The sequence below is a fragment of the Leuciscus leuciscus genome (genome assembly GCF_965113295.1).
Source record: "Leuciscus leuciscus genome assembly, chromosome: 2".
Lineage (NCBI taxonomy): Eukaryota > Metazoa > Chordata > Actinopteri > Cypriniformes > Leuciscidae > Leuciscus > Leuciscus leuciscus.
This window is the reverse complement of record NC_138726.1, coordinates 65,291,595-65,305,752: the sequence shown is the minus strand read 5'-3', so window position 1 is coordinate 65,305,752 and position 14,158 is coordinate 65,291,595. Positions and strand designations below refer to the sequence as shown.

At 38.4% G+C, this 14,158-nt stretch overlaps 1 protein-coding gene across 1 annotated transcript; it reads right to left on the bottom strand.

Moving 5' to 3' along the window:
* Nucleotides 1–5,036: 5,036 nt before the first annotated feature.
* LOC309490508 (uncharacterized protein) lies at nt 5,037–12,597 on the bottom strand. The gene is made up of 3 exons (XM_082159722.1): nt 12,353–12,597; nt 9,424–9,738; nt 5,037–5,535 (listed from the first exon to the last, which is right to left on the bottom strand). Exons 1-3 carry the CDS (start codon nt 12,464–12,466, stop codon nt 5,374–5,376), a joined length of 591 nt encoding a protein of 196 aa, XP_082015848.1. The 5' UTR covers nt 12,467–12,597; the 3' UTR covers nt 5,037–5,373.
* Between the last annotated feature and the right edge of the window lie 1,561 nt (nt 12,598–14,158).

Here is a 14,158-nt window from a genome sequence, read left to right as displayed (position 1 = left end):
TTCATTATGAAGTTTCTCCGTGACATGCTCTCATTGCTGCATTTCTTGAACAGGATGGAAGCATTTATTTATATTTTATTATAAAACACTGGCCATCTACATGTGGGGGCTTTCACTGAGTATTTCCTCGCCATTGATCTAGCACATCAACTCCGACCTTGGTTCTGTTGTAGTATGTGATTGTCTCTGGTTTAGCTTGTGATGGCAACAGCTGTGTGGACAGTGCTGAGAATGCAGACGTTTCTCCTTGCTTAGCACTGACAGACTGCTAGCGTTGCATTCTGGGCCGGCCCTGACCAATTTTGCTTCCCTAGGCAAGGTTATACCTGGTGCCCGATGCATCACCGCCTAGTTCACCCCGTCACTTCTCCTCTTTTTGGCACTGTATCTATCGCAGACTATAATGCTAATTTATAATGTGTCATGTAAATTTTCACCGTGTCTAGACGTGGCGCGAGCTACAGGCCCGTTTCTACAGGGGATCCTGAGTGTGTGAAGCGCCTCAAACTAAAGCAGTGCTGTCTACACTGGATGTGGCGAGAGGCGACGCTACACGACAGATTACCAACAACTGATCGCGCACTCTGTGTTTCTGACGCACTTCAAGCACTCGCTGGGCGGGGGAAAAGTGATGTGCCGGACCGGAGTTGGGGACTTTTTGTTGTGCTTTATTTGGTAGTATTTCGAATGAATGGTTTTAAAATAGTATTATTAAAAAAAGAAAAAAATAATTCACTCGTTCACAAATTTTGTCGCCCCTGTGGATGAGTGGCGCCCCTAGCATTTGCCTGTGCCGCGGGCCGGCCCTGGTTGCATTGTCTTTGCTCCATTACGCACAGGGGGAGCTCTCGTCTGCTCTTATTTACTGTGCCAACCAGGCTGGTTTTCTTGCCCTGTAGTGCCAGCTCAAGGGAAGTATAAAAGTTGTTCCTCCCCTTCCCCAGATAAGGCTCAACCATGTTCAACACCACACTGTCTCCTAGTAGCTGACCTGGCCTCCGCGTCTCGTCTTTACCCAGATATGGCGCACCGTTCACTGTGTATTTGGTAAAACTTTATACCAAATTTATCAGGTTTGCTTGCGATGTTCTGGATGAAGCTGCACTTTGCTTTTGTCGGGAAGAGCTGCTCTTCAACAGTTCTGTCGGCACCAGGCTGGCAGCAAGCTATGCTATTCTGGACGAATCTCTCCCAAACCTCGGTCACCAGGACAAACCTGTCCTCCTGCAGCCGTGTGCGTCTGGGACATGGTCTCCTTGAAAAAATGCGTAGCCCCAGTCGGCCGACCAAAAGCTCGCCAAGTCCATGCTTTCTCCACCCTGCGCCCCGCGAATGTAGACTAGAGCAGTGAAGGCCTTTAGTGCATCCACTGTCCCATGAGCTGTCCTGCTGGACTCTGTGCTCCTCAGCCCCAGTGCAGTCCCTGATGTGCTCCGTCATCAGCCAGACTCAGGACAGCGGTGGGCATCTTCAGTGGTGCGCTTGGCGTGCGCTGTCGCTGCTGTCATGACGTCACCCGACTGTAGAACAGTCCACACTGTGCCGTCTTTCGCCGCTTCATGCTGCTCGAGTGCTCTTGTGGCTGGCACAGCACGCACAGGATTTTGCACTGTCGCCAAGAAATTATAGCCTAATCAGTTCATGAAATATCTATTTTATCAGGGCTAATATTAGGCTATGTTTGGGCTAAGAAACTCACAAGATCGCATAAAGATCGCAGCCTAACGTACCTGGAACACTAGCAGGTGGAATGACAGCAGATGCAGGACTGGAAGTGTCCACTCTCTGAATCACTCCCAGAATCACTCTCTGAATCACTCTCTCTGAATCACTCTCTCTGAATCACTCTCTCTGAATCACTCTCTAAATCACTCTCTCTGAATCACTCTCTTGAATCACTCTCTTGAATCCCTCTCTGAACCACTCTCTGAATCACTCTCTGAATCACTCTCTCTGAATCACTCTCTCTGAATCACTCTTTTTGAATCACTCTCTGAATCATTCTCTCTGAATCACTCTTTCTGAATCACTCTCTGAATCACTCTCTCTGAATCACTCTTTCTGAATCACTCTCTGAATCACTCTCTGAATCACTCTCTCTGAATCACTCTCTCTGAATCACTCTTTCTGAACCACTCTCTGAATCACTCCCAGAATCACTCTCTGAACCACTCTCAGAATCACTCTCTGAACCACTCTCAGAATCACTCTCTGAATCACTCTCTGAATCACTCTCTGAACCACTCTCTGAATCACTCCCAGAATCACTCCCAGAATCACTCTCTGAATCACTCTCTCTGAATCACTCTCAGAGCCGGTGTCAGATGAACTTTAAGAGACCCGGACACACCACCACCGCTCCTGCTCCTCCATCTGCCTCATCAAGGCTCTGAAGCACGGCTACAGCCTCGCTGGCAGTCATTCTTCTTGCTGACATTGTTCTGATATTCTCTTTTCAATTTGGGTTTAGCTCGAAGCTAAAGCTAGATTCCAGCTTTGCATTAGACTAAACAAACAACTGTTGTTGCTAGGCAACGGCGATGCATCTTCAAGAGCGGGAAAAGGGAGCAAACGGTCAGTGTGACTAACGTTATTATGGCCATTCAAGGAAGAAATACTCAAAACTCTGTTGTGTCTTGTAATTTGAATAAAATAACAATGATAGAATAAAATATAGACACATGTAGGAAAAGTCAGGGTCCTATAGTTACATGGGTTTTATTTCAACAAAGTTAGTACATTGCACAATTTTAAAACAGTCAAAATCAGTTCTAGTGTTAATGCATGTAAATTATGTATTTTTTTAGACCTCCTAAATGGTTCATATTTATAAAATTATCAATATTGCTCAGACATTACAGTGTTCTGTGCATTTAATATGTAATATTTACATGAATTCATTCAGCAGACGCTTTTATCTAAATCTGATCTTAAAGAGGCAAGAATTCATTGAGTAAATATGATTGTGTATATCGAGTATAAGTGTGTATATCTCATATTGAAGTATAGTTAATATAAATAAGTCAATTTTACTGTATATTTTTGAGTAATGTTAATTAACTGCATGTATGTAAATATAAAAACGTGTTATTCTGAGGTGGTGCTTGTATTTACACGTTTTAATTATTACAGTTGTAATGATTATATCATTTCTAATGTATATTTGTAAATGTAAAGTGTGAGTTTGCTTTGTTTTATTATTTCTGGTTTTCATTTTAAATGTTTGTTGTTGATTAAATTGATATTTATATATAATTTGAAGGCACATGCAGAATAAATAATTATTGGTGTTGCCCAGAATCAATGTAATTATCGCATAATTAATTTAGCAAATTAAGAGAATTCATCAGTTAATATTAATATCCATGTTAAAATATTATTGTTATTCAGGAAGATAATGTTATTGACAAGCTTTTTATTATTGCAGTTTGTATTATTCATGTTTAATGTTTATTATTTTATTAAACTCGAACAACACACACACACACAGGTTTCATCCCATAATTTATTGATTAATATAGACATGTCATTATGCTGTGATCAGTGATATACAGTAAAGGTGTGAAGCGAGAGTTAGCGTGCGAGTCTCACAGATCAAACAGTGCATAAACATCTGAATATGATTCACAGCATTCATAACTTCTGCTGGTATTAGTAGCAAACAAATGCGTCACAGTGTTACAGTTACAGTAAAATGTAATAAATAAAGAAATTAATATATTAATCATTCAGATTTTTAGTCATAAGTATAGTGTTTTTTTTCTTTTTTCTAAAAAATGATACTATTATTTTCAGTAATGCCTTTGATTTTCATTTAGTTCACAATGAAATATGACTTCCATCATACAGTAATTCACAGTCTAAGTCGAGGCTACATCATCAGTTAGTACAGTATGAGTGTTAGTCGCATCATACAGGTCATATTCATATCTCGGTCATGTATATTAGTCATTAAACACTTCATTCCTTCATCATTGTCTTACAGCCTAAATCTATGATTGTTTGTGTGTGAAACAACACTTTCTCCTGAACGGAACAATATTTAGCTCTAAATTAGAGATTTATGTGTTTGAATTGCATATAAAATGTCCATGCATTTGGATTTGAACTGATAAACTTAATGTGATTCATATCTGTCAGTCATGCATAAATGTAACAGGTCAGATTTCATGGCATAGTTTATTATTAACTATTTGTATCTATTTGACTTTCTTTAAAATAATATATTTTTTTAAATCACTTACTATTAAATCCATGTCCAAAACACACAATTATAATGTTCTCATGATAATTTTATGTAGCCGATATGACCTTGGTATATTCAGTTACCTTTTACTTTTGTAAAAACTGTATTTTCATTTTAATATATCGGCCTAATGTTCTTATCGGGCCGATAACATTAAAAATTAACAAATAATCGGCCGATATCGAGCATCCCAATTAAATGTATTCAGTTAAAATAATATAAATATGGATATAATATGGAATAAACAATATTCACTCAGTTAAAATGAGTGCGATTGAAACAAACTGATGATAAATATATAAACCTGTGGCTGTTGTGTGTTAAATCTGACCTGTTTCAATAATGCATGACTAATCAAATATTAAAACTGTGTGAATCAAATCATGGACTTTTATACGGAATTCAAAGACATAAATCTGAATTATTTTCGATCAGAAAATCCTGCCATCATTTACTTTTTGTCTCGTTTTCAACCGAATTTACTTTAGAAGTAAAATTATACAAGATTTGTTTGTTTTTAAGCATAAATTTAAGCTTTTTGGGAGTTTTATAAAAGACAACAAACAATGTCATTTATGTAAAAATTAATGCTGGGCAACGATTAATCGCATCCAAACTAACAGTTTGTTTACACATAATATATGTATCTATTATGTATAAATATTTGTGTATATATATATATATAAAAATCCACACACATGCATGTATATATTTAAGAAATATTTGCATATATTTATATTATATATAAATATATTTTTTTATATATATAAATATATTTTTTTTTCTTAAATATATACAACATGCATGTGTGTGGATTTATATATACAAAATAATTATACACCGTACACACACTTATATTATGTGTAAACAAACTGATATTTTGATTAATGGTTGCCCAGCACTAGTAAAAATGAAACCAGCAGATCGTGATTTTAAAGGATGTTCAGAGTTTTTGAAGCTAATGTCTGATACGTCGTTTATACTGAGAGGCTTGAGAACGTTTATGGTAAAACCACTTTCCTCAACCTAACACACTGTTTAGTTCACACTGGTTGAGTTTGGCCTGGTTTGATCCATGTAACAGTCTTGGGTGTGGATCTGGACTGAAGAACTGGAGATGTGTTTATCTAGAGGATCTGTTGTTGTTGTTGTTGTTGTTGTTGTGTCTCCGTGTGGAACACATGCAGTGTTTGCGAGGCCGACTCTGTCCAGTGGATGAGCTCCAGCAGAACTCGATAGGTCCAGAGTTTAGCAGCAAAACTACCAGAACCTTCAACTTCATCCTGACCCTGAGAACCAGAGACGAGACACTTCATTAACATCAACCTGTGCGTGTGTGTGTGTTAGAGAGAGTATGTGAGATAGTGTGTGTGTGAGTTAAATAAAGACATCATCAGTCTGTATCCACAGAGCTTCAAGATAAAACACACATTTTAAACCCACTCTGTGGTCAGTTTGAGGCGTTATAGGCACAGAAATAGACGAGACACACACACACACACACACAGATCAAGTGAATCTTTCTGATCGCGAGCCAATCGTCGGTTCATAGGAAGCGCATTCATTATGTTGTGCTTCATGTCGTCATCTATGAAGGAAAGTGTAGGAGATCCACTGAGCTAAAAGCAGAAACACAACTAACACACACACACACACACACGTCAGTATAGCGTGACACGTCATGAAAATAGAGCAGCTTTTACAGTAACAAACTTCTAGCGTGACAGAAACTACAGAACGTGCAAATCAACCAATGCAATAATTTCACTGAAATTTCAATAAATATCATTTTTCCAATCTTGACTATTTTCATATTCATATTTAATAGTAATGGGTTTTTACAGAGTAAACTAAATAAAAATATAAGGAAATTGTAAATGCATGATGGGATGTTGCAATAAATGAATTCAAGTACAATAAAATTTAAGCATTAATCATTTAAGGAACTTTCTTTTCTTTCATGCAACATAAAAATGATGTGAAATACCATCTGTGCATCTTATGGTACATTTTAAGGTTTTATTAACCACCCAATACAAACGTTCCTCAAAAATACAGCAATTCTGCAGACCCACTATCATCAAGACTTGGACAGGTGACATAAATATGTTGGACATGAAATATGTAAGGGACAATGTATAGCTAGGTGGTTATTATAGCGAATAACACCCCCGGACAGGCTGAACAGGCTTAAATCAGCCTAAAGGGGGTGTATTCGCTATAACAACCGCCTCGCGATACATTATCCCGCTTATTACATGGCTACCTACAAAATAAATAAATAATTTGACACAAATTATTGATTTAAAAACGATTGTATTGCTTCCGCTAAAGAAAATAGTCCGTTCCGCGTCCATAGCAACGCTCTGTTGTTCATGGCAACGGTGTGTTATACTCAGCATCTGATATCAAGAAATAACACACCGCATTCTACATTGAAATTCAACCAAGCCATGTAATACATTTATTTATGAAATACTCTTTTTATTAGGCTTATATTTTCGCGTCGCAACATTTCATTATGTATTCAATTACATTTACAATTATTTTGTGAAATATTGGTTTGTTTTATATTGTCTGCTACAATTTTTTTTCTCAAGGGGGGTTTTCATTTTAAGACGCATCTCACGTCCTATTTCATGTTTCACGAAAAAAATAAGAAACTTACAAATTTACTTTTTAAGTCACAAAGTTTTAAGTTAAGTCATTTTAAGTTTTACGTTTTTAAGTCAAAGTAAAAAAAAGGTTTACAGTGTAAAGTTTCACACAAAAAAAAGAAATAAGAAACTTACAATTTTAAGTTAAGTCACTTTAAGTTTTACGTTTTGAAGTCACTTTAAGTTAAAAATAATCACTTTAAGTTTAAGATGAGTCACTTAATTTAAGTTTAAGTTAAGTCACTTTAAGTTAATTCACTTTAAGTTTTACGTTTTTAAGTCACTTTAACTTTAAGTTAAGTCACTTTAAGTTTTAAGTCACTTTAAAAAAATAAAAAAATAAAAAAATAAAAGGTTTACAGTGTAAAGTTTCCCTGCACAATTGTTCATTTAATTTAGTCTGTTTTTAAACTGCATTGTGTTTTAAAAGATCTTTCCCAGCAAGATTACCGGATCCCGAGGGAAAAGAGCTTTAGGGTTTATAGCAGTGCAGCTTGGGAAGGGTTTGATGCGAGTCCAAATGCTTATCGCTGCTTCTGTCAACTTCAGCGCACCAGAACAACGGCTCACGTGATCCAGAGCACATTTATAACACATTCCTTTCAAACATCATTTTCAACGCAGACAATGAGAACGATTCAGCAGCTTTGTGGAGTTTTCTGAAACTGAGTGTAGCTGATATAGACTGGTTTTATTTTGGGTCATCACCATCAGATGATAACTCCCTCTGGCAGAGTAACAGAACTGCTATTTTGCTTGTGTAACAACGGTCAGTTTTACACACAAGTTCATGTGTTTTACTGAATTTGGATTCAGCAACACTACAGGTGAAAATCAAGTCAAAATCTGTTTGATTTCAACAGTTCTACTATTATTTACAACACAATCTGCTTTTTCATGGGTTTAAATAAGAGATTTGCATTATAAGAGACAATAAAAATAACTTTGATGCGTTTTGAAAAGAGTGCATCACAATGAACTTGATTTTTTTTTTTCAGTCAATGAATTTGCGAAACAGCTGAATGTAACATTTTTGACAAGCCAAACATGTCAGTCTCTGAGTAACATGTCATTTATGTAAAAAAAGAAACTTTATTCCATAAAATAAGACATTTTTATGCATGAACTATATTCATGATTTTGGCAATAGAGGACCTGTTAAATGAGTGAGTGAGTGAGTGAGTGAGTGTGTGTGTGTGTGTGTGAGTTCGTTGTGTTTCTACTTTTAGCTCCACCGGATCTCCTACATCAGGATGTGCGGCAGACCAAACACTTTCCTTCAAAGATGCTGACGTAATATATATTATATTATAAACTTGACTGGTTATTTTTAGAAAATGTAGTTTGTTCATTATCTTCATCATATCATTGCATTCATTTCCAGAATATAAATCTGAACTCTGGGTGAAGCCAGGTTTAAAATTCTTGTTTGATTTTGTTGTTAAAGGTTTTTATAGAAAGGTTTTTGGATTTCCATAAATCAGAAAATACTGTCAACAGACAGAAAAAACACATTTTCTCCATGTTTTTAGAAATAAAATGTTATAAAAATGAGGTTTTGAATGATATATGATTAAACCCCTCAGTAAATACCTTCAGAATATAGATAGGAATAAAACTAAGTTTTGGTGTACGTAAGTGTTACTAAAGTGGAGAAAGAAACTAATTTATTGATATATATTGTAATTGAAATATACAGATGCATGTGATAAAGATCAATAAATAAACACTGAAATATGTATTTTGGATGTTTTCTTTCCTCTAGTCTGCTATGGAAGGAAATTAGACCAAAATCTCAAAAATGTACGTGTGCTTGAAGCATCTCGCCTTAAATACTGTGAAAATAAGCGTTCTTGGAATTTTAGAGATCATTTATTTGTTTACCTGCATGTCAATGTAAAGAGGAATGTAAAAGAGAGAAAAATCAATAAATATAAATAATTTACTAAGTGAATAATATGCATTAGACATTACGTCAGGGTTTCCCAAACCGTGGTTCGTTAAGCTTATACTTAAATATATTTTATGATCTTATATTTGACGAAGTTTGCATCATCGTTATTTTCCTGTTTATTACAGTGAAGCTGCTTTGAAACAATCTGTATTGGATAAAACACTGTAGAAATAAAGCAAACTTGACTTCATTAAATCATAAGAATGCACTTCCTAAAATAAGATATATTGCATATCAATGTAAAGAGAAATGTAAAAGAGGGAAAAATCTATAAATGATGTATAATCTGAGGAGACGACGGGCAGCCTTCTGGGAATGGGAATGACAATTCATTCCAATTCTGGGAATGTCAGTTTACACTTTTTCACTGTAAATTACACAATGACCTGTGCTTTTCACTTCCAAAAACTGTAAATTCAATGGTATTGTACTGTAAAATTATATTAAATGTAGAGTTAGATCTATCTTCACCGTATATATCACGGAAACTTTCTTTCTTTCCAATAAACAGTTTTTCACCATAGCATTTTTACCATTAAAATCACGATATTGTTTTGACTGTGTACCTCATGGCACTGAATCTGAGGAGACGGTGGGCATCCTCCTTCCCCGTCCCCCAGCAGGGCTCCGGTGCTGTGGACCAGATGCCCGAGCCGATCCCTCACGGCCTTCCTCAGGCTCTCGTACTCTCCGGCCAGCTCCTCTCCCATCTCCTCCACCTCGCGCTGGATCAGGCACTCCAGCAGCTCCATGCAGCGGCGCAGGGCCGAGCGCACGTGGCCCACCTGCTCCCCGGGGGTCAGGGCCTCGGGACAGGGCCCGAGGGACACCAGGCGATCCCCGCCCGGGACGTGAGGCGACGGGAAACTCTCACGCTCGCTCTGAGGAGGAGGAGGAGGGTGTAATGATCAGTGTTGGGGAAAGGTACTTTGAAAAGTAATGCATTACAATATTGCGTCACTCCCTTAAAGTAACTAATTGTGTTACTTAGTTACTTTTTTAGAAAGTAATGCATTACAATATTGCGTTACTCCCTTAAAAAGTAACTAATTGCGTTACTTCTTGCGATCCCTGCCTGGGACGGTCGCTCTGAGGACCAGAGGTGGACAAAGTACACAACTTCCTGACTTGAGTGAAAGTACAGATACTACTGGTCAAATTTTACTCCGTTACAAGTAAAATTTGTAAAGACCGAGTTTTACTTAAGTAAAAGTGCAGAAGTACTCGCTTTTAAAAGTACTAAAGTATCAAAAGTAAAAAGTAAATGTCAATGCATTGTTTTATCATTGTTGCACTGTTACAGTAGCTTAAGCCTCTGAAGCTCTCTCTCTCTCTCTCTCTCTCTCTGAGGAGGAGGAGGAGGAGGAGGAGGAGGAGGGTGTAATGATCAATTCATTTAATATTCAACAGTATTATTGATCTCATGCATTGACATCATTATATGAGAACTGAACTGAGCTGGATGATGACATCACTGTTTTCTCCAGAACGGCTGTATAAATGAACTAAATTAATAACTCATTCACAACAGAAATGAATCATCACTGAACTTACTGAAACTGGACTGTGACACTATTTACTTCTGGAAACAAACTTTCTTGCATTATTTTCCTGTTATCTCTGTGAAGCTGCTTTGAAACAATGTAAAAAGCGCTATATAAATAAATGTGCCTTGACTTGTAATTAGTTATTACAGGAAACGTTAGTCACTGGCTCTGCCCACATGATGGCTACCGTTAATGCAGCGAGATCTGTTTTTATTCCCACATGCATCGCAACACCTGTAATTACCTGAACATCCCTCTCTGAGTCACATGCACAATGCATTTGATATCAATTATGCCCTGCGTTACACCACCTCTGCAGACACACTTCACAACGGGCAGCGAAACTCTAGACTGTAACGTGGACTCATGTAACGTTAGAAACGATGTGTGTTGTGAAAGAATGTGACTGGAGTTGAATATACTGAAGTACTGATATCTATATGATACACTGAAAACCACAAAACACAGATAAAGGAACAAAAACATAACGAATCAAAGTCCATCACAAGCTGAGGAAAATATTAATATATGCACAGAAATATTAATTCTCAATTTATTTATAAAGCACAATAGAAACAACGGAGGTTGACCATAGTGCTCAACAATATCATTTCATGTAAAAGAAAAACGGAAAATATATGCACATAAGATGCAGTGTCATACATACAGTTACAAAACACCATCATGGTAACACACACACACACACACACACACGACACTAAAATAATGCAACGAACATTCATTTAACAACATATAATCCTAATGTGCATAACCGATATAAATGAAAAAGCATCAAATGTGAGCCGTCACGTGTCAATTTAAGGTATTTCACTGTAAATTAAACAATTTCACTAGAATTAAATGTTTTTTACTTCAAAAAAAGTGTGAATTGAACAGTATTTGTTTTTTCTCCGTATATAAGGAATTTAATCAGTTACTGAAGCACTTTTAGTCTTTCACTGCTAAAATTACTATTATTTTCACCGCATAGTTTTGTTTACATCTTCAACATTTTGTACAGTAACAGGAGAAAAGGTTCCCCATAACTTCTGCTGCTGATGTCAAAGATCACATGTCCAGTCCAACTCTACTCCAGTGTTTCAGCACACACACATCTCTGACACTGTCAAAGCCAAATCAGACAGCCGTCCAGGTCATGCTTTCATCCTCTAAACCCACACTCACACGATTAACATGCTGGAACCAGGTATCTAATAAACACTCGGACTATAGAGACTGTAAACGAGTGCTTTTACACAGCTGTCATTAGTCCTGTTTGGCCTAGGTCAGTCCTCACTAGTGAGAGAGTGTGTGTGTGTGTGTGTGTGTGATTCCTCTGGCCTGTAGTTAATCAGTTTATAGATGCTGGGTCTGGATTGGTTGAGAGTCACTGCAGTAAATAACATTATGAAGAGATACTTGAAGTTAATTGAATAAATGCAGGACATGTCTGTGTCTTAAACCCTAGTAAGCACCCTATCTAGACAGCACTTCTGAACAACACCAGCTTCAACAACCCTAGATTGGTTTGGTCTTCTTCAGAATGGTCAGGGTTAGGTTAGTTACAAGTAAATTGAGGAAATTTTCATTTTAAACACTAAAACCCCCAGTGAGCACCCTATCTAGACAGCATTTCAGAACAAAACCCTAAACTGGTTTCCTGGTCTTCCTCAGAGTTGTCAGGGGTTTGGGGCAATTTTCAACTGGTTAGGTTGGTTTAGCAAAGAGCAAGAAAATTATAATTTTAAACCCTAAAAAACCTAGCTAGACAGCATTTCTGTGCACCATTTTAAGGCATTATTATTATAATATTATAACAATAAAAAGCGGAAAAACACTGAAGCATCATCATTATTATTATTATCCGCGTTACTGCAGCGCGAGGCGCGCCGTGATTGACAGCGCGATGTCGTCATGCTCGCGTGAATAGCGGGACCCGTATACTCACGTAGAGCTCGAGCAGACGCGTGCAGTCGCGGTGCAGGAGGCGTGCGAGCCTCGCGGCGCTGTCCGTCGCGGATCTCCCGGTGCCGGGCGCGTCTGAGTCCGCTGAGCCCTCCATAGCGTCCGCGGCTCCGTTATCGAGCTGATGCCGACGCGCGTGCCTCGAGCCTTTTAAATATCACGCACGCACCGATCGGAGGGCTCGCGTGCGTCTGTAGGACACCGGAGGGCGTGATGACGTCACCCGCTCCGGTTCCGAGAAATTAAAAGCTCCGGGACGCGCGCCAGCTTCACTTAAAATGAGGCATAATTACAAACCGCAAGAAGCGCGTCATAATTCAGGGTGAGCGGTTTACCACAGTATATGACACACCTGATACAAGCTGCTGCTGCTGCTGCTGCTGCTGTTATTATTATTATTATGTTGGCTCGGCTCGTTATTCTAATTTGAACTTATCTACTAATTATCTATAAATAATCATCTACCAGTTTAATACTTCTGTCACACGTTGAAACCTGCACGACTACTTAAAGCCTTCTGGTCTCAAGCAACATCAAAGTCTCGACTTTTTTTTTTTATATATATATTTTTATCTAGTTATTTATTATTATTTGCAATATCTGCAGAATTTTAACTGGCCCACCAAAAACAACATTAACATATTTTATGTGTGTTTCATTTAAAAAAATAATAATAATCATACAAAAAAAAATTGCATTTAAAAAAAAAACAACTAAGTAGGGAATTTGATATTAAAAGATGATTCTAATAATTTTTTATTATTATTGCTTGCTTTAATTAAACAAAATACAACATTTAATACATCACTCAAAACCAAATATTTAAGTTTGCGAGGCATAAAACAAACTAGTATTACCATATTATCCTGGTTCTGTCAACACTGCACTGGCTCCCTATTAAACATCATATTAATTTTAAAATATTGCTGATTACTTACAAAGCACTAAATGGTTTAGCTCCCCAGTACTTGAGCGAGCTCTTAACACATTATAGTCCTTCACGTCTATTGCGATCTCAAAATTCCGGCCAGTTGATAATACCTAGAATATCAAAATCGACTGCTGGCACCAAAACTCTGGAACAGTCTTCCTAACATTGTATGGGCACAAGCACAACGTATGATGTAGTCAGCCGGATCCGGGCCGTATCCAGATCAGATGGAGGACCTGAGACACGACCACAACCCATGATGTAGTCAGCCGGATCAGGGCCGTATCCAGACCAGATGGAGGACCTGCGCCTAGACACGACCACAACACATGATGTAGTCAGCCGGATCCGGGCCGTATCCAGATCAGATGGAGGACCTGCGCCTAGACACGACCACAACCCATGAAGTAGTCAGCCGGATCCGGGCCGTATCCAGATCAGATGGAGGAGACACGACCACAACCCATGATGTAGTCAGCCGGATCCGGGCCGTATCCAGATCAGATGGAGGACCTGCGCCTAGACACGACCACAACCCATGATGTAGTCAGCCGGATCCGGGCCGTATCCAGATCAGATGGAGGACCTGCGCCTAGACACGACCACAACCCATGATGTAGTCACCCGGATCCGGGCCGTATCCAGATCAGATGGAGGACCTGCGCCTAGACACGACCACAACGCATGATGTAGTCAGCCGGATCCGGGCCGCATCCAGATCAGATGGAAGACCTGCGCCTAGACACGACCACAACACATGATGAAGTCAGCCGGATCCGGGCCGTATCCAGATCAGATGGAGGACCTGCACCTAGACACGACCACAACACATGATGAAGTCAGCCGGATCCGGGCCGT